The following is a 22,845-nucleotide window of genomic DNA, read 5'->3' as shown; positions in this document are numbered from 1 at the left end:
CGTTTCGCGCGTAGGTAGTTTGTCCGAGAGGCGCGACGCGTCGGCGATAGAAGAAAATCAGCTGTAGTCTTAGTAAAGCAATGAGGGGCCGCTAGGGTGCAAGTATGCAGCTCAAGTTTAGTGGTTAATTCAGGGTAACACGAATAAAAGCCTTTCGTGAAGGTAACCACTTCAAAGGGTTAAGTTATTGAAGGGGTTAACCCCTTCACGTGGTTACCATAATGAAGGTGTTAACCATTTCGCTGGGTTTCGAGGATGTAACTCGAACAAAAGGTAACACTGCGATATGAGTTACCCCGTGTACGGGTTACCCTGTCAAACAGCTTAACTCTAAAGTGGGGTTGTCCGGTCCCTGCTCAAACCTAATTAACTTTAGGTCACCTTTATATTTGAGGTTTGATTTAATTAACGTCATGAGATCATGACATTGGTTTACCGACTCGCCTTCTCACCTGAGCGAGTTGCACTGGCACAGACATATCCAGTACAGTAATAACTTAGACACCAAAAAGAGTGGGGGAAGCTAGCTCATCACAATGGTCTGGGTACGGTAATGACAGTTTTACAGTAACATTTAACTATTCTAAATGTTTAGATTAGTATAGTATTAGTCGTTTTATAATTCTGTGTGTCATATTACTCTTATAATTCTTCTAAAAGAAGCACTCGAAGAGAACTAACTGCCTTTTTATACTTTTTTTAAACTGCAATTAATGCTTAAAACACGCTTTACAAATAAACTTAATACAGGAATTTCTTTTATAAGTACAGACAAGTCTTGATGATAAATTAAAGTAAAATCAACCTTATTTATATGAGGTTAAATATGTAATTTTCGCTCACGTGTTACCACTCCTACTACCTGCAGTGGACTGCTCAAGATAGTAAAGTCATTTTTATACGCGGAATGTTTAGCAATTATTAATTTAGCTTTTAAAATTAGTTTCAAATGTATTTGATACAAATAGATGTGTCTGTTAGTATTTGCAGTTAAACACAAATATGAACGGGATGGACTAAAACCTGTTACTCTATAAGTCACACTATGCAATGGACTTATTCAAACTCTTGGTCAGTGACTTCGGTAGCTTAGTTGGCGCGTATTAACAAGAGGCACAGAATGGAGTCCTGTCTAGGATTCAATAGTTCCAATTCATAATTTGTTTTTAATTGCAAATATTATGCGCTTCGCAAATGTGTTAGTATTGCGTAAGAAGTGCAAACTGAAGGCTGGGAACGGCAAGATTGTTAAATCTAAAACGAAGTGATATTGAAAAGGTTCTATGTAAGAAGGTGATACCTAAATAACTTAGGTTACATTCTTGGAGTGTATAGGTACTAAATACTTATTGCAAGTGTGAAAGTCGATGAAATTTGAATGAAGTGACCTTGGTATAGTGTTTGTAAGAAAGTATTGAATGTATAGACGACTTATAGACACCTGAATAATGAAGGATCGTCCACAGACGCGTCAGCAGTCGAGCAGATGTCAAAAATGTCTTTGGAAACTAGATTGTTCGGTGGCCCACCAGCTTAAGAACAGACCAAGGATGCCTTTGCTGCCTATTTTCCAAGGTATAAACACCTAATTTGTCCTAGAAGTCTATAGACACTTTAAAGTGTGTATTCGCGGCCAATGGACTCGTTCAATACTCTGTTTGCAAGTAAAGTAAGAAAGAAACACTTTTCTTTTGATTTGAATTTAGCCATTTTTAAGTGCAATATAATTTTAAGCAGTTCATTTGAAGCATCGCAAGATTTTGTGGCAGGTCTTTGTAAGTGAACAGTTTGGATAAATGTTGTGAACTTTATTTATTGTAGTCTTAAATACTTTCTAGATGTTTTAGCACTTTGCTGTTTACATAATAACTACCTATTAAATAAGTCGCCAAAAGGCTGTCGGTACATATTTATTATCTGTGGTTCTAATGTAACCGTTTGTAGGATTTTTGCTTATATATTGAAATAAACATCTTGATAAGTGTATTTCCAGTTTTTTTATTTCTGCTTATACCTACAAATCCCTAAAACTAGCACCCTTATTTTTTTAAATCGAGACACACACATAATCATTATTTGAGGTAACGCAATTTATTGCCTGTATAACAAAACAGGCGCAAGCGTCATGAAACAACTTGATTTGGTACTCTCTCCAAAAAGTGTTCTTACATCAGCTGACATTAAAAAATAAAAATTCTAGAGCAGTAGTAAGTTTCAAAGTAGTAAAGTTATATAGTTCTTTGCACATAAAACAACTTCCATCACAAATGAACACTGACATTCTATAAACTAAAACGATAAAAGTAAGTGCCTATTAATTTTATATTTGACGCTGGTAACACTCCCGCAGTGATCATAAACTTACCTACGGTGGTTTTAAATTTTTTTTATGCTGTTAATAATATGGAGGGTAATTTACCGTTCAGCAAGCTTTAGCTGTGCGCAGTTAGATCTGTTGTATGCAGTGCGTGCAGACTGCAAGCCAAATTCATAATCACTTTGTTAATTACGGTGTTGTATAGGAAGTTGCTTTTGTGTGGCATAGGTTGGATTTGCTATTACCTATCGTCAATACGCTCAATCGTAATGAGTGGTTTATCTGTTTCGATTTTGGACATAATGCACCCTGTGCCAAAGTAGTATTTTACTCTATTTTGAAAGCTGTAATTTTACTCATCTAGGTTACCATTTAATTTGAGAGTTGTATTTATGCTAACGGCTAAAATCTTGCAGGTATTGTCACTTATGTAAATCCACTTACAGGTTGTGTATAGATTACAGAAGCACGGCAACCGCTCCGCAAGATCCCATTTGCTGCAAGCTAGGTGTAACGGAACATATTGCTGACAGCTTGCCTTCAGCGATTGAACAGTGGTTCTAATTTACTGTTTTTTTATTAACGTTAGCTATATATCTACAATTACCTGTATTACTGTTTTAGTTTAGTGTATCCCTTTTAAATTGTTTGGCAAATTTCGGAAGTGTTAGAATACATTATTTGATTTTTGTTAAACCGTTTTTTGTAACCTAGGTATTTGAAAAACCCTGATGTGGTTACGTAAGTGTAAATATGCCAAAAAATGTTAATGTGTTTAACGTAATGTTTGCAATTTACCCTAACTAACGAATCATATAAACAGCGGCGAAATTCCTTGGGTACGTCTTCGGTAAGAAATTCTAGTCCTCACTAACTCAGTATTGCAAGCTAGCGTCAGGCATTCACAAAATCTTATCAAATCAATCTTCATTTACGACGCTCTGTGCAAAGGTATACAGCGAGCTAAGGACATAGCCGCAAAAGATAGTTTATTTACGTAAAATTCCATCTTATCAATATTAAGAATACATTAAATAAAGATTTATCCCACAAATAAATAAAAATCAACACAAAAACTACAAAGGATCCGCAATACGACTTTCCCACGATAGCTTTGGAACCCGACGAGTACACTCAACTCCCCGAAGGTTTCGCTTCTTCTTCATACATGTTGTTTTCCCCTCAGTTTGTCAGTGGCGACATTAGATCCCTTCCGGATACTTTATAGAGTGCGATACTGAACACAACAAACAACTCGTGTGTTCTATCCATTTACTTTCATCAATTTTGCTTCCAATACCATGTATCTGTAGAGGACAATCACTTATGAAATATAAGTCTGTACCTCTTCCGCTAATATATCCCATTAAAGACATATTAGACAGGTATATAGGGTGAGGTAATCATGATAACCATATACCGTCTTTTCTGTTTTTCTAAGTGGAGGTGCCACAAATTTAATGCATTTATTACCAAAAATCTACGAAGCCTCATGTGTCCGTATCCATAAAAGAAAGAAAAAGATCCTTATTTATATTTACTATTCAACACAACCTCCAGATGTTTCAACCTCTTTGAATTCTAGTCAGTGTTCGGCCTTCAAAGGAACGCCAGTTCAATATATTGTAAACAAATCCATAAATCATAAATTCTGAACTCCATAATGAGTTATTTTGTGAAGTTTTGCCGCCAATACGCGCTGTGTATCGGGGAGTCAATTTGTAAAGTTTGTAAATGGAAATTAGCGGAGATTCCTAACAGCTATAAAACGCAAACCTATCAGATGTTAAATGTTATGGTGAATGGAGTTTACTTTTATAACGGAGAAAGGTGGATCCAAGGATGTAGGTATATAGGCATAATTATTTTTCGTTAACATCCAGCTATAAGCGAACTTCCATAAAATCTACCCTACCTAATCACTCACCTTTAATTTTTAATAGAAATGAAACACTTTTTTCTTTTCTTCGACAAAAGTTAATTGTATTTTAATAGTGTTCATTCATTTGTGTCCTACGTTCCGATTGCCCTTGGAGTATTAGAAGCGCTTGGCGTGGAGAAAATTTTAGAAATCTTTTCACCGTTACTGCGTGTCCTCATTAATTGAACCATATCATATATAAGTAGGTATTATTAGACATAGAGCAAACAATTACATAATTGGGTTCACATAATAAGTCGTGATAGAAGTTGTTCCTCCCTACAAAACCATTATTCAAAATAAAAACTAAGTCAGTTTAAACTCATTATTAATTAAAGTAATTTCACCAAAATAAAATAAGAGTCAAATGTCAATACTCAACAAGTTGTCGAATTACAACTTTATCCAAATTACAATTAAATAGTCGTTACGATCTCCCCACAAATATGGCGGCCATGGTATAGAGTACAGAGTACTGACAGATCGGTACTAACCACAACCTTTTGCAGGTGTCATCGTAATAAATACGATTGCATTATACATCACTAGTTATAATAAAACGGGCTGTGGACAGGTGTGAGTGTATTCGTAAGGGTTCCGTAGTTAACACGCGATGGTGACAAACTGTGTTTTTTATAAAGGACCGAAACGGCGGCAAAACGGTGATGCCATAAAAAGGCCATAAAACACCACTTTGATGATAGTTTTTTTTGTACAGCCTTTGTTGGAGATAGTTTTATTTTTAAATGGACACTTATCTATTTAATGGTTTCGGTCCAAAATGTAGAAGTAAATCTTGGGTTATGTGCGGCTGCGGAGTATTTATTTTACTAACTATGGCTAAATAGAGACGATACACGTTCTCTAAGAGGTAAAATGGACTAGATATATGCCAGTATTGTATTTTTGTTTTATTTTAAAAAGTAATTATATATGCAAGGTTTATTAAAAATGTAATTACGTTACGGAACACTAAAACAAATGGTCAACATTGCAATTACTTCACTAAAAATGTAAACAATGACTAATAAAAAATGCATTTATGGCTTTTCATCCATTCGCTATGCATCACAACATTCCATTTCACTGTGTAATTTCGAATGTCTTTATCTACCGAATTTTTTTGCTACGCATTGTTTTACCGATCGCCTTCCGTAACAATACCTCAATAGGACGACAACGACTCTATGCGCGTACGCTCTACAAAACTACAGACATTATCATTAGTAGTAGGTTCTATTAAAATACGATTTACATAATGACCCTTATGTAGTAGACGTTAAGGGCGCCGTACCGGCAAGCGTTAACTTTGTTTTAAGTTACGTTTCGGTGCGGTGCACATGGACTCGGCAGTCGCGCGCCCACCGACTGTGGTTCCGGTGGGGTCGATCACCACGCCGTAGTGTATGCGTGCCTTTACACACTACATTCCGAACTTTACTCGCGTGCACGGTGAACGTTTCGCGCCAAATTTCGTACTCGAAATTTGAATATTTGATTGTTTTTTTTTTCGGCATAGACGTTTAAATCGGTTTCGTTTGTTTTTCGATTTATTTGACAATTGAATCGAGTAAAAAGTTTTTTGTGGTTGTGTGACTTATTAATTTGTGGAACGAAAAATTATGATGCGCATAATTTCGGCTGTAGTTAAATAACTAGTTACTGTGTTATGAATTACTGTTTTGTTTGTGTTATGGTTTGTGAACTATAAAATCATCAAAATGAAGATGCGATGGGACTTTTTGTTACATTTGTTTATTTTATTCGTGTTGGCGACGTATGTGGGTAAGTAATTTTAATTGTTTATGACATAATACAAAACAAAAATAAAATTATATTTAAAAAATGTAAATTATTCATATTGTATTAAAGTGATTATATTAAAATATACTCATTTTAACAAGTAACTTAAATTTAGATATTAAGAGTGACATAATAATTTAATTTGATATCATAACATCTGCAGAAACGTAATTATCAACTTTACTAAATAATTTATTTGAGAATGTGGCTATTTTTAAATTGATATCTTTCTTATAATTAGCTTTTTACTATTTAGTAATTAAATTCAAATTAGGCTTCTTTAATGTAGTTTCACACTTAAAAGAATACGTTTTTTTCCTAAGGCCACTAATCAGAAAAAAGGCGACAAACAATTATACTGCTCAATGGCACGAGGCGTTAAAATTTAAATAAAAATAGATAAAATTTATCTTTTTTTTGTTTCACTGTAGGTCACGATTGACGATAGTAAAACAATAAATGTTCGTGAAATTGGCTGAATATAAATCGCTCTTGATCAGCAGCCGTCTATAGTTTTCTAGAATCTTATTCACAAAGAAAAAAAAAGAGCTAATAATATATTCATTTTACTTTCAACGCATTCGAATTTCGTAATTAACTGCACCAAATTCAAAATTTCCAGGACATTAATTTATTTACGGCCAGTAACAATCGTAGCTCACGGTGCCTGACTATGCAGGCCGAATATTTTAACATTCATTGTCTCTGGCTAATTTAACGATTATCATCTAGCGAACACACGGCATGAAAGGGAAACGATTGAATTATGTATGAATAATGCCTGCAATTTTGTGCATTGCAACACTGAAGATGGTTGTCTCGGTGTTGCTAGTACTTGCGTATATTTGATTTAGATTGCATTTTAATTTGAGGAGCGTTACTGGAAACTATTTCGACGTGCAATGGTTGTATGTCAATCATTATTATGTAATATGACTTTTGCAATTATTTTTTGCAATCGAATAGATTATTATTAAAGGTTGGTTAGTCTTTGAGATGTTAACGCCTTTAGAGTTCGGTCGATCGATCTAAATAAGTTTCTTTTTTCAGTAATTACAAATAACTCTTTTTCGTATCTCGATTAATTCGACTGTCAGTAAAGTTCACTGTTTCAGATATAACCATATTTTTCTACAAGAAAAGGGCCTAACTATGTCTACTTAGGCCCTATAAACACTTAATAAATCTCCAGGGCAGAGTATCCTCGTATACTTACGATATCTGGCCGTTATTCCGGCCCTGTCCAGGGTCGGGTAACCCGGGTATGACCATTTATCGCTAGCCCACAGATATTTATGCAATCTACAATAGCTGGGAGCCGAGAATAGTAAGGATCATTGAATATAGGAGGGTTCCTTCCTGAAGCCATCAATAGCGAGTTATCGTGATGATAAACAAAACTACAGTTTGTAAGGAAATGGTTTACTGTTTGGGCACTTGTAGGGATGATCGGTAAGTGGTACTTGGGTACTACTGACTCACCCCTCTCGTATTGGGTTGAGTGCAACTGACAGTTCAAATGAGACCGGTACGAGAAGTAATATTTAAATTGGAACGTTTCATTGTCGCAATAGATGTGTCGTAAAAGTAGCCCGGAGAATCTGTCAAATCCCGCGCTTAGGATAACTGCAAAGGATCTAAAACTTTAAATATTTATGTGAATTCTAAAACTGGATCGCACCTTTGCGTATACATAGGTGACACTTTACTACATTGTTATTTTCCTATTTTAATTCGACGTTACATTTACATGACTTTACAAATTAACCATCCCGGCATTATTTTTGTATAAAACTCGTAGATGAGTCCAACTTTCGAACGCTAAAAAGTTAGTAAGTACGACGATCCTAATATTCGCTAAAGGTTTGACAGATCACTGCCCACATATCCCAACTTATATTAAATAACTTTTTAGCATTATCATATTATATTTAAACATTTTATCGCGAACTAAATTGATAGGAAAGTTCACGTAGAAGTCGTCTATCAGGTCCAAGTTTGAAGGTGATAATTTAACTACAGGTAGTTCGTACATCCCGAAGTAATATATCGTCCGTAGTTTCAGAAACAATTAAAATAAATTCTCTTCTCACGGTTCCTTACCAAAATAAATGGCTACTTACAACTTTTTGGTATTTTATAAGCACAGAATTAACAATGAATTAAATAATCGTAACAGTTACATAGTTCAAAAGAGGATTGGATTTAAATATCAGAAAGAATAATAACAGCCGAATTTGGCTTCTGTCAAAACCAACGACATCCAAATTCAAAATTAATAATATTTATTTTGTGAATGTAAAATAAAAACAGCGTTGTAAATTATTAATATTTTGTAATTTTTTATTTAAAATTTGAACTTTCATTACCGAGAAATATATAAATCTCTTCGACGCTAAACATTCCTATTTCAAAAAAGTATTGTTTCTTTTTTAAAAGGCAGAAAAAAAATAGTCTGCTCTATGGGTAATGAAATTAAACAGTATAAAAAGGTCCGTATTACTTTTATTAACGTACTGTAAGTAAAATAAGTTTGATTTATCCTCTCTGTGCGCACGCTGACGTGAATCTCCCTTCAACGAGGAGTTAATGCGTGTTGACAGCTTACCGGCTACAGCTTAATTTATTTTTAACTTATTTAATTTTACTCTTAGTAAATATTGAGCTTTACAGTTAATCTGAATTAATGCTCTTATCGTGGACCGACGTTCATATTACTGAATTAAATAAAAAAAAGACCTGCAGAATAGGACCTCCTTTGTTTGAAGGCGGTTAAAAATAAAGTATACAAGTCTACGGCCATGATTGTGACTGTCTGAGCTTAATACTAAGACAAAAAATCACAGCTTTTGACATAAGATAGACACTTGTGACGAATCACATTCTCAGGAATATTAAATTATTTATGTTGAAATCATTTTGTTTTCTCCATCTTCGTTTTTTCTTCTGTCCGCCTCCGCGGAGTTCTAATTTCAAATATATTTTTTCTATCTTCAAGAAAAGGTCAATGTTTTAATACAGCCCTATTTTATCGAACTGTTTTTGACGTTTACGCGCCATTTAGGGGCAAAACCGTTGATAAATAGTTTTTTGTTATTCTTAAGTGTTTTGTTCGAGAACGTAACGATAATATATGAAAATCCTTTAGGTAATATGCTACTACTTACATACTATAAAAGTTACCGTTTATTAGTAAAGTAATTTGACAGGCTAACAGACAAATTGGTTGGGTGGTAAGCATATTTATTACTCAATTATCTTGTTCTGTACTTTGTTTAAGTTTTAACTGTAACAGCTACATTAAGACAATACTTAAATTGAATTTAAGGACTCCGAAACTGTCGTAAAACGAAGTAATAAGAAAGTTTCAAATACAATATACTTATTTTGACAAACTCCAATATTTGGCTAATAGAACTCCTTACGGGTATAACTTTTTATTGTGTCTTTATCCTATAACCATAGAGAAAAACGGTCTCTTTTATTTGATAGACATACATATTGTGAGCAGTGAATCACACTGAATTAAATAGAGAGTGGATTTTATTATGGTCGTTTTCGAAAATGGTACAGTCAGCAATAGAAGTTGAGACAATTAGATGTACAAAGTATCAGTAGTTTGTTTTTCTGACCCGATGAAAATAGTGTTTAATAGTAAAAAAATGTTATAGCGTCTATTTTATTACCTATATACTAGCATAATAGGAACTCACTAAATTAGATTTAATTTCGTTTTTATTTAATTTAAACTCGTTGATCGATTTCTGTTGCCGATCGTACAGCCTGCAGTAGTATCGTGTATCATTTCTGTCCTGTCTAACGCAGGTACGTAAGCCTCAACAATCAAAGATGCTTGTTGTGTTGCGGTCGAGAATCTTGGGATGCGGTGAATGCTAGAACGACTCCCTCGCCCCCAGCCACTTGCTCAACCAACTGTCTCTCTTCTAATAGTCACTGTGCATATAATATATCTTTGAATATTTATAAGCAAACAAAGTCATACACATCAAAAGTTTACGGTCACGTGCAATCCGATTCTAGATTGTTTCCTTATCCGGAAAAATCGGATCAATATAGTCTGAAGCTATGCTGTATAAAAAGAGAAACTTTATTAGTTTGTTTGCTGGCTCGCCGGCACCCATACGATAGTTTTAAATCGATTTCCAAGCTTATTACTCGGAGAGATAGCTTCGATAGCCGTGGGTGTAATAAAGTAGGGTTTCCACGTGTGACGCTTAATTAAAAATGCTGCCTTTTTCCTTTAAGGCTCTAGCTAGTTGGAATCGACTATTTGAAATGTATTAAATGGAACGTCACTAGTCATTCCCGAAGGAGTACGGTTGTTAAAAAGAGCGCGCAGTTAACGCAATGTATTTTTTAAATTTAGAATTTGTTTTGTTTTTTATGCTTTTTTTTTCTGCCATTTCGTTTTGCGAATGTTATGCGATTTGAAGTGAAAGGTAATTGCTTCGTTCTATTTATGAATAAAATATTAATTAACTTTCGTAATAATTCAGTGGTATTAAAATTTAAATTCTGTTTCAAATAAAGAACATTAACTAAGGCTTAATGGCTGATGGTCATGTCACAATTTTAAGTTTAGTAAGTTCAGTGTAGAGTTAAGACTTTTTCTTCGAAATTGGCAGGTTATTATCTAACAATAGGTCGAAATAAGTGCTTTTACAGAAAAGTTAGTAAAAAAAGTTTAGTAATCAAGTGATTAAAAGTAAAACGTATGAATTTCTTTTGTAGAATTCGTAATGTTTTAGTTATATCTACAATCTGAACTAGAAAATGTAATTTTCTACACTTATTTTCCGGTCCACAAGACTGAACTCGCGATAATACAAATTAGTTCGGGGATTTGAGTTAACTGCAGTGAAATATAGGTATTGCTGAATGTAAAAATATGAGAATAAATAAATCCTATTAAAGTATTATTTTTTTCAAAAATATTTTATCAAAAATGTTTTTTACATCCGTAAAATATTTTTTATATTGGTCGACAAAGAAAAGTTTAATTTCTAACTTGTTCTATATTTCTACGTGTTTCTCCCCATACGTATTCCGATCAGCGTTTAAGCTTATAAAAATGCTATCTAAATACGCTAGGCTGACTAACCTTTTTGAAAGAAAAGAAACAAGAGTAACCACGTAAAAACATCAATCTTACGAAATATTAGCCACCGTTTACATCAAATTTTCTATTGCAAGACGGTTGATGGTTTGCGGTGACTGCTTTTTGTCCAAAAAGATAAGAATCACGATAATTCTGTGGTATCGCAATAGTTCCGTCTAAATGCTAAATTTCTTAACCTTTACATGTTGAATAACTGAATCTTCCTCATTCTTAAACCTTGACAAAGCAATTAGATTTGGATATACACAAGAGAATAATTAATTACTCGTTTGTGAATGTTCATGCTTCTCAAATCGTGCTAACGGCGAAAATTAATTTGCTAACCGATACTACTGAAGAATGGCTTACGAAAATTATCCTGCGGCAAAATTGACTAGCGCTTCCTTGAACTACCTAAAATGGCTGACTTAAAGAATGCCTCAGGCATAAAATCAGGCATATTGTACGGAGAACATAACACAAATAGAGCTGGAGTAGAACCTTTGTAGAAAATTCCAGTTAAAGCCTAGGATTTCTAACATTACTTTCATCGATAGCATCGTATATTAAATGAAATAAAACATGGTTAGGAAATAAAAGGCTCTTTTAAATATCAAATTGCCTCTGTTTTACTTTCAGATTATTACTTAATAATATTTAAGAGATTAATTTACTTTAAACGTATCTAAGTACAAATAATAAGACAAGATTAATTTACCTACTCACTTTTCGTCAAACTTAATAAAGGTAACCAAAGCAAATCTTACGTAATAACCAACAGGCGTATAAATAATAAATCAACAGCCCATCGCAATCCACTGCTGGACATGTAAACCCCCCCCCACGTTGTGCCACAACACCCGGTCCTCCTTCTTCCGCACCCAGTTCTAGTCAGCTACCCAGTCAATGGTACGTGACCCCTTAAATGAATCCACAAACCAAATTACTGAACAAACAAAACCTCCAAAAAATAAACCCATATACACACTACAAAACACCAATAAGGAGTTATAATAAATAATTAAATTGAAACGCATCAACGCCATTAAACTGAGATTAATCACAGCATCCCATCTCATGGAGATTTATAATGCTATTAATAACATTAGTTGGGCTGAGAGGGGCATCCTTCACACTTCGTTTTACTTCTTCATTACACCGGATGAGATATTAAAGATCATTACTTTGATAAATAAATGTTAAGATTAATTGTGGCTAGCTAAGTGGGTGTTTGTTTTTTAATTTTTAACTTCGTCTTTTAATGCCTGTGGATGGAAGGATGTTAAGATTAATTTGTTTCTCGTATTGATCTTCTCAAAATATTTTGAAAAATAGGTAAATTGATGATGATTTTCCTCTACCTATAGGAAATTTGCAAAAGTTATAGTATAATGCATTAGTTTTCAAGTTCGTTAGATAAATTACTTAGCAGAACTTGAGTTTTTAGAGTTCCATACCTCAAGATTGAAAACGGTATTGCTAAGGCACCGCTGTCTGTCCATCTATTGACCTGTTCGACCGTCTGTTGTTCCAGGCTGCATCTGTTGTATTTTTATTGCTGCTGTAAAAAAAACTACGAGTAAAACGAGGTTACTTAACGGTTTATATAATCAAAAATTGATGGCCTTTTTGGTAATTGTACGAAACCCTCAGTTTTGCGAGTCCGACTCAGACTTGATCAGTTTTTGTCAATTTTCAACCAACGAAATGTTCACCTCATGTTCTGCGCAAGTATTGAAGGGTTTCCAGTACACTTTACCTGTATATTTTACATACAACTATCTATATCAAATTGTTGATTATGTATGGATTGTATGACACGCTTTGACGTACACATTAGACCGTTGAACCCTGTAGTAACGTCCGTCACGTAGCCAGATGACCTGTGAGTATCGGAGATCGATTCCGTCACGGAACGGATAAGCTTGTCTAGTACACAGTACACTTGTAGGTAATAGGATATTTACACAAGAAATATTTCGAAAGAAAATTGATACTCGATTGTCTGATAAAAGTCGTCAAATCAGAGAAGTTTCTGGGAATATTCTTTATTTTATAAGCAAATACACCGTTGACGCCAAGATTTCCATTTAATTTTTTAGGTTCAGAATTTAAATTATCGTAAGAATCCTTAGATCAATTTGTGTGACACTGGCTATTTTTATTTAGCAAATAAAAATATAGCCCTATAAAGTTGGGAACTAGTTGTTTTTATTCTCAGTTATCTGCTTGCTACAATGTAAGCATTAGTAGGTACCCATGTACAAAATTGTGTATTTAGAGGCAATTACACAAAATAAAAATTTACCCATTAATGTATTAATATATTTGATTTATCATTAGTAACTGAATTAACAACCTGTCGACCGATAAGCGGCTTCGCCTAATAGGCCGTAATAACAATACTGTGATTATACCATAATTACCGCAATCGGGAATGCATACTTCAATAAAACTTAACGTTTATATTATTGCACTTGCTTTATGCCTTTCCATTTTAATGTACGTTCATGTATAGGTACATAATTACCCTTATATTTCGTAATGTGGTGCGGTTTTCATAACAATAGATCCACATATTAAAAGCTTCCAGCCCATTGGAAAACAATGGGAGTCAAAGCCATGATTATTGCAATACCCTGTAATTATAAAATTGATAAACAACGAGGATAAATTTAATATTTCAGTTGCAAAAATTTGAATTATGTCGTAACAACATATTATATTTTAATTAAAATCGTTGTAATTGTAATTTTAATATATTTTGTGTTCAGTGCGCCTGAATGCTCATTAAATTGGATTTCCTTCGCATCCATAACAATGCCTCGCTTTTATTTTAATTAAGATTTTGAATGCAGTTTTAAAACTGAAAACTGAATTAAGTTACGTAAAAACTGACCCATTCAAAGCTGCATAATGGTCGAAATTCCAACAAAAAGTTTCATTGTCACATCGCTTGTACCAAATTGGAAAACACATAGGAAAGTCTGTCTGCGCCTTTTTATATAACGTTTTATGGAGCTTGTTACTTTGTTCTTAAATTAGGTAGACATTCACGCGGATTAGATTCGACTGCAGTAAATGTTGTGGCATGACATAGTTGCGATGTCAAACGTCTATCCTATCGGGCGATCAGCAACGGTATTTAAAGTTAGTCTTATTTCCTACAACTCTTGTCCCTCCATCCTTTTTATAATCAATTGGAGTTAGATGTCTTGGAGAAAGTTCGCGTATCAAGGATGTCTAGTCTGATTGATAGGCAGTAATGATTGATGCCCGTATGGCCATCACACTGGCTGCCAACTTAGATGGTTACACGATTTGGCATACATATAGTATTGCCCATTTGGCTGCAGACCTGTAGTTGTATTGGATGGATTTATTTGCAGGTGCCAAAGTGATGTAAAAGTAATCATAGGAAGATTATTAACGTGTAAAGTCAAGTAGCTATAGACAAAGTATTAGACGTGATGAGTTTGTGGCCGCTTTTTTATACATGCAAAATATGTTTCTATATCATGCACCTTAATTCAGCAATAGATAAATTAAATTTCAAAATGGCTGATATTAAAAACCAGCTTATCAATGAAACACTCGTTCGAAAAGTGATCGAATGAATTTTAAATCCAGAAAATGGAATTCTTTATCACAAAATCCACATTAGTCAGATTTCTAGTACTACACCTTCATAGACACAGTGTAAGTTGAAACAAGTACTTTGTATTAACATTACTCATCTGTTCAACAACTATAGGAACAATTAGCTTATTGTAAATTTACAATGGCTGCCAATGAGTCATTTTAGCAATCTATTCCTATACAGTGCCTATCAGTCATCTCTCTGGAGATTGAACATGTTTCCTAAAGGGCTTGTATCACATTACCATGTCGTTTCTCGATAAGAGCTGAGATGATAGGAATGGTGCAAATTGAGAGAAGCCTGCCTCCGAATAAACCAGTAGATGTTTATGCTACTAGCTGTTGTCCACAGTTTAGCTTGCGGGGTTTTCTTTAATTGGTTCCATAAACCTACCTACTAACCTTCAACCTTCCTTAGACTTCAAGCTTGTTTCATACAAAGTTCTAACCAATTCGATTTACTGTTTTAAGTAAAAGTGCAACATTATTTCAATTCTTCATTTATACTATCAATAATAGAAGCATGTTGCAACACTGTTAGTCAATAAACTTATTTCACTCTTACGATAGGCTAACCTCTTTAATCTTCTAAATAACTACATCAAAAGGTATGAAACTATCAGAACGCGATAGGTCGGTCATCCGAGCGCTGTATAGCAAACGTAGCCGTTGCTTCAATTACGTTCTCACCTCGCAATCACGATTCGGAAACCTTTTACGGAATTCCACTACAAATTATACACGACTAACGTTTGCAGGATTGAAAAATCGTGGGACGAGTTTTTTTATATCGTGGATTTATATTCCAAGCTGATGAATGTCATAGATGCTTAACTAATTGTGATGTGACTTATCATTATTGACTACATTTAAATGTAGTCAATTACTAACTTGCCAACTTAACTAACTTTTTTTTTTCTACCGACTTCAACCATGATGACGTGTTCAATTCATCTTATTTTTTTTGTCTAAATGCACCGTATTATTTTTATTTAACGTGCATAAGCTGTCATTTCGTCTCATAAAAATGTGATCAAATTTTTCTCTGTACTTTTTATTTTAAGTCGGCCATATGTTTTTGTGGCTAAAAGTACTATAAAATCAATAAAGGAGCCTATTTCCAGTGGCTAAAGGTCCCGCTTAAATTACTTATTATTACACTCCAAAGAGGATGAATGGATTCGGAATCAGTCTACAACCAGCGTGAAAATAGTATCAATGTATATCCAAGTTCTGCCCAATCTCGTTCCATGACATCTACGCTCTCATAATCTTTATGACATGTGGCGAATATTGTGCGTAATGAAGGGCCGAGTCATTAAATACAATATGTACAGTCAGAAACAAAAGCTACGCCAGAATATTGGTGGTCGGTAATTGTGGGATAGATTTTTGTTGGTATTTCATTTGATACCTTATTGGAATGCTTATATGTTAATATGACGTGTACGAGGACTTTTTATTGCTGATTGTAGATACACTACACTAATATGTAATACACTAATGTGTAATATAATGGAAAGATATTGACGCTGTAAAGTCTAAAAAAAAAATTGGTAACATTTGGTGCGGACATAGCTGGTAACCGGGTTTAGCACATACGTTACTATTAGCAGCTATAGCCTACAGTCACGCGAGCGAAGCTGCGGGCAAAGCCTAGTGTACAAAACTTTAATCAATACAAAAAAGCTCCAAAATTATACTAATACGTACACTCGGGTACACAAATCAATTGATTGATCGCTGACGTCATTTGGAAAGCAGGTTATAAATAAACCTTGACTTACTTTTTTATTTTATCTTCAATAAAAAGGCTTTATTTCTTTTTGTTACATAGTTAAACGGTGGCTATCGTTACAGTCGAGTGGAGTAAACAAGTGAACGTAAATAGTACCACCGTGAATTCACGATTCATATTGTCAGGGCAAGACAAAATTACTTCACAAACATTTCTCGAAAATATTGACGTCATAAGTCTGTAAATAACTTCTAACTCGCTTTATCATAACGTCTAACGCGTCCGCAGAAAACCACTTAAAACTAAATTAATAATATTTTGAACAATGACAAAGTCAAACAAACAGATTCAGTTGTGACTTCGATATTGTTGCTGCAAATAGAACCCTTTACCGGAACTAACTGTTACGAAACAACGCCTCGAGCCTGAAACGTATATACAACTTAACTAAGAAAGCAAATAATCCATGTATTAAACACAAGATGAAAGATCTGAGGGTCCACTTCGATGTGTGAGCAAGAGAGCGCATTACACGACAGAGAGCAGTGTCTCTTTTCCACATAGATATATAGATAGATAGGTGGGTAAGGTCACTACGCTAAACCCACTGAGGGTGACGTGTCACTGGTTTGATCCTCGCATTGGACATGCATTTGTGTGATCGACGAATGCTTGTCCTGAGTCTGGGTGTCTTGTGCATGTGACTTGAATGTTTGTGAAACCCCCCTCGACAAAAGGATTTAATTCCTTAATGACGGAGTCGTTTTTTAGAATCAAGAATTTTAGAATAATATAACTTCAAGCGATGATGATACCCTATTTGTATCATCATCGCTTGAAGTTATAAGTTATCAAAGAAACAGAAAGTATTCGTTCAACAAACATTGCTATCGTAATTATTAATTACATATGTATAAAATATAGGTATCAATGTATCATCAAACATGGATGTTTAACTTAAATAATGTATTTCCGGCAATTGTGTAAATAGTTTGTATTTATACATACACATACGTTTGGCATCCATCGATAGTGTTCAAGCGTATGCACGACTCACCTCTGGGGAGTTGGGCAGACAGTGAAATATGCTGCTCCCTTTCTTTGCTACTTTCTCAAGAAAGTAAGAATAGATAAACTTAAGGATGTGATATTTAGGTTTTGTTTAGAAAGGCGGTTAATTCTCTTAAACGTATAAACGTATAAATCCATAAAACTGAAGAGTTTATTTGTTTGAACGCACTAATCTCAAGAACTACGTACTGGTCAGAGTAGAAAATTCCTTCAATTGAAGATAGTGCATTTTTTGAAAAAGGCCATAGAATATAGGTCGCCTATCGTATACGTCGCCGTTAGCTGTCGTGTTGTCTTTATCAGCGACTGTTGGAATATAGAGACAGACAGACATTTTCGAACGTCACTTAGCCAAGTGTAGTTCTTGCTAACTGCATGTGAAGTACAACATCATGTATTGCAGTGCAACGTTAAGTAACTTAGTGTGTAGTTAAGTATTAAGAATTTTAGGTCGAAAATCCTCTTAGGTGAATCGATTACAAAGAAGTTTTGCTAGAAGGGTATTGTTATCTTCGCTCTAACTAGTATTATAGTTAAATGAGGTGTAAATAAATTATAGGAATTACTACCTAACAAAGAATTTTCTTAAGATTTAATCAAAGAAAATTTTGTTATATTTAGGGATTCTATTCGAAAACTATTTTCTCTTAAGTTATCAAACGGGCTCTGATAACTCATGATCACATCTCCTTATCTAATTTAATTACATTTTATCAAATTGATCTTAACGCTTGGATGTAAGTTGTGTAGTTTGTAATAATTTTGAACGGGCAAGTTTTGCGTCTAACTAATTCCGAGAAAACTCTTAGGTGCTGTTACATGTCCGAAATTTCCAGCAAGATATAATTTGGTGTACGTGGTAAACCGTAGTTAATACCCAGAGCGTAAGTGGCTACAGTTCAACAATTAAAATGTCAAGATACATATAGTGATAGCTCAGAATATAGTATAGTTCGACGGAGGCCTGGCGACATTGACTGAAAAATGTTTAACAAAAAGTTTTAAGGTTATTTATGTCAGACAAAGATAGATACTCAATGTCTCACCGTTACAGATTACACTTTTTTACCTTACCTGTGCTATATCCAATGCTTAAATGCCGAAGTCTAAGGTTCTTTAAAAGAAAACAAAAATCCTCATAAGGTTCTACGTTAAGCAATAAAATCAAACGAATTTCCACAGCTCGCAAAGACAAAATGTAACGACATACCTATATTTGAGTCGTCTGAAAAATAGCAGCATAAGCGATTGAGAAACTTCTCCGAAGCCAATCCGAGAAAGGCATAAAATTCTCTGCCGGACAGTTCTCAATCTTTGTCAGTCCATGCACTAGCTTAATCAAATTTTCAAGTCAGGGTGCACCCCGGTCAGCTCCAAAATGCAGAATATACCTGACCAATCCTTTCAACGACTAACCAAATCAATAATTTAGTTTGAAAATGTTCTGAATTTTGCATAAAACAGGCTAATAGCATTCAAGGCGTACACTTTACGTGTTCGCAAGCACTTAAGTTTTTAAATAAATAAATATACACTTTCAAGCTCACAGTTTTTGTGGATGCATATGAACACAAATCATAACTCGTCGGCCAAAATAAACAGGTTTTTGCGCGTAGCCTTTTGGAGCGGGGAACGAGAACGTTGGGACGATAAGAAAATAAAGTTAATACGAACTGTATTCAAATTTGTGAAATACGCATATAGTATCCTAATTTGGAATTGGGTTTCAGTTTTAAAATGGGATTTTGTGAAGCTTATACGTACAGTGTTGTCATTTGAAACGAGCTTAGTGACAAAAAGACCGTAAAAAAACCTTTATTTAGTTATAACGTAAAAATAAATATGAAGTGTAGAATAAATACGTGGAATAAAGTAATTTTCTCCCTAAATATTCAAGTTAAATGCACAAACACACCCAGACTGAAATCAATTGTTACTGGATCCTACGAATGCTGTCTTAAGCCGGATTCGAACCCTCGACATGCTTGTGACTCCAATCAATAAACTTCAGTTTTCCCTTATTTTTCCCTAATTTCATCCTGATTGAAAAGCACGCACTCTGTATCACATAACTTAAATGAAAATAACCCAAAACCGATAACTATATGCTCCATTTTGACCTTCAACGATTCCTCACACCTCGAAAGTAAAACGCAATACTTTCTACGTTGAGTGCAGTCAGCTCACGTTACCGAGCTCGGCACATCACATGGGTATCGGTTAACAATAACAAACTCGTACAAATATCATTGTGGCGCGGTTGGTGCGCGCGCGCATCGATGCCGGTCGCCGCATCGCGAGGAATGCGCTAATTGTGACCGTGGGACTGCACTTTAGGATAGAACTAAGTTGTAATAACTATTAGAAGTAGTTTAGTGACAAAAGGATTTATATTTCCTAATATTTTGTTGCGTTTTGACTTTTATAAACCTGTTTTTTATTTGGCAATTAAGTATCGTAAAGATATATATATATATATGCATCATTAAACCGTAACTGTTTCTACGGTTATGATAATATATTATTTTGATTAGAGATTTAATAAATAGGTAAAAGTCGTATACATGCATTTTTATTACATAAAAATTAATGCAGTCAATTTTATAATTTCTCTTGTAAAATATGGAAAATGCAATTGAGCTTTCAATTACAGAATTGACTCATTTAATAATTTACGGCTACAAATAATACCATACAATTATTTGTAAAATTAAGAATTTAATTAAAATTAAATTAAAACAGAAACAATAAACGGACGATTTTTCATGTATGGCATTAAAAACAGAGAGGATTCAAATTAAACAGAAATTGTTTTATATTAATTTACTTTTTTATTTTCTTGTGAAAAAATATATTCAAAAGTAACAATGAGGGAAATTACTACATTAATAACTAAATGTAAATTCGTTATTTAGTCACGTTTAATTAGTGACGTGACGAAACTTGTCGATACCAAAACATTAAGGAATTCCATCAGAATTGAAGTCTGTTTAGACATATCGCATGTCTAGGGAAGTTGGATTTCCTCGTATATTCCCCGAATTAATGACGCGGGCTAATGGAAACTTAAAAGTCAATTATACGCTCATTACAGAAAGTCATTATAAACCTGTTTATATGGCTTAAATAAAACCTCATTACATATATTATGAGTTCACCCGTTCACCCACATTTTCTGGTTGAAACTGTGAACATGACAGGTTAATTTTGGACACATTTCACCTCACCCTATATATTATTTAAAGCACGTATCCAATATTTTAAGTTAATAAAAATGTTGTGTGATCATTTCCCTGGAGTAAGGCGAGTATTAAAATTATATATTTTCACTCAAATGATTCTGTGAGGCAGAACTATAATTTTGTGATGGGTTGTATTTGCCAGTTCGTTGGTCTTCATTATGAAAGTATCTTTCAATTACGATCATGTCCAATTATATGAAAACAGCTCGAAAATCTTTTAACTGGTTTTCCAAAAAGGTCTGAATGGAAATACTACTGAATACTTACTGAATACCTTTTAATACTTCGAAAAGGTTGTTGTATCAAGAATTATCTCGCATGAATGATCTTCCAAAAATCTATAACAAACTTTATTGTATAACACCACCAGTGTTAGTTTATTTGTTTCGTCAATCAATTGATTTAATAATATCACAAAATGACATAATATCTCAACTTTAAATCGAACCTTAACTCACTATCAATAAAGTTCAGTTTATACAGAAAACAAATATAAAGTGGCATTTCCATCCATGTTTATCTTTCAAGGGTCTTTGTTCTTCGCACCTCAGAAATCAATTTGCCTCATCCTGCATGACTAAAGTGGAGTTACTTGCGTCATGCGCAGTCATCATAGATATTAGAATTCCCTTTATTTTTATAACACTTTCTCGGGGTTGTTGCTAGGGGATCCCGAAAAGAATTGGACTTAAAAGGTGATTTGTGTATATACATGGTGCCCTTAGTATGTAAGTACTGCATGCAGTTAAGTAACAATTTGTAATTGTTAATATTCAATGATGGCAAATGACTAATAGAATGAAAAAACCTCACAAACCAGTGGAAAGACAGAAGTGGAAACAAATCTGGGTAAAAACGTGAACAGGAACCCATTTCGCTGTATTTAACTTTACAATTCTCAACCATTATAAATAATGAACTCATTAGTTTCTTGGTTGTACCTCTTAGACAAATATTTCCTTTCTTCAATTCGAGTCGGCTTTTATCAGCCGAGAAATAGTCAGCATGTTTTCCTTATCTACGAGAAATACAGGCATAATGTTCCAGGAGACGGTTGCGTGTCGGACTTGTGTAGTCGTTGTAATTCAGCTAAATTGTTCTACTACCCTAGATTAATGAGTTTCAGCTCCATGTACACGGATGAACAAAGGGCCTCCTGATTTATTAATCAAATACAAAACTCTGAAAGTATAGGCATGTGAGAGTGTTATAATAATAGTTATCATTAAGAAACAAAAGAATAACTTAGCTTACGTCGAGCGGCCACATAGATCTTGAGAGGTGGCAATTTGCGAGTAGATATTTTTCGTCTTTATTTTTTGTGTTTAGCATTCTTTTGTGTTGCCGGCTAGACGAAATCCCGTAACTTCTATCACAGGAGCCGTTGTGTCACAGAAATCGAGTCATATACATGACTAAGGTCCGTGGCGCGGTAAACCGATGCAGTTCCCCCGAGTACGCCGCTGGTAAAAAATATACCCGTCCGAAACGTCAAAGGTACGGACAAAATCAATTTTTCAGCGATCACCTAGTACCCGACTATAGCTTTTGCCCACTGTATTTTATCTCGGTTTTCGTACATTTTACGTAGGCTTCGACCCACGAAATTGCGGCAGATATCGGGTCCCTTTGAACTTGTTTGAATTTTGATTATAAATGGTCGATTTTTTCTGTTTGTACAGAGTTTCTTTGCTCTGTATATAGCGATCGTTTTAAAGGCCCCGTGGGGCATGGCACGGTGATAATGTGGTATCGATCAGACTATGTAATAGCCAGTAGACATTTAAGGGTAAAGTATGTTTACCTGATCCATTTTATTCCCAGGAGAGTGTGCAAGTCCCATTCACATCTCACGGAAAATGTTTATATGAATTTGTTGGTGTTATACGACTATTACTGTTTACCTATACGAAACTGAAAGATAATATTGTTGACAATTTAGACGTTATGTTTTGATAATATTTTGTATTGGAGATAGTAAAGTTCAATGAGAAA

General features: G+C 34.3%; 1 protein-coding gene across 1 annotated transcript in view; it reads left to right on the top strand.

Annotated features, from left to right (window-relative positions):
• Positions 1-3,223: 3,223 nt before the first annotated feature.
• Positions 3,224-22,845, top strand: part of LOC113501639 (hemicentin-1) — a 113,548-nt gene continuing 93,926 nt past the window's right edge. Inside the window, exon 1 of the mRNA XM_026882810.1 lies at positions 3,224-6,023. Coding sequence (XP_026738611.1) covers positions 5,960-6,023 — 64 coding nt within the window. The 5' untranslated portion in view covers positions 3,224-5,959. The remainder of the gene's footprint in view (positions 6,024-22,845) is intronic.

This window comes from Trichoplusia ni, chromosome 16 (genome assembly GCF_003590095.1).
Source record: "Trichoplusia ni isolate ovarian cell line Hi5 chromosome 16, tn1, whole genome shotgun sequence".
Lineage (NCBI taxonomy): Eukaryota > Metazoa > Arthropoda > Insecta > Lepidoptera > Noctuidae > Trichoplusia > Trichoplusia ni.
The sequence above is the reverse complement of the archived record's forward strand: the minus strand, read 5'-3'. Positions and strand labels throughout refer to the sequence as shown.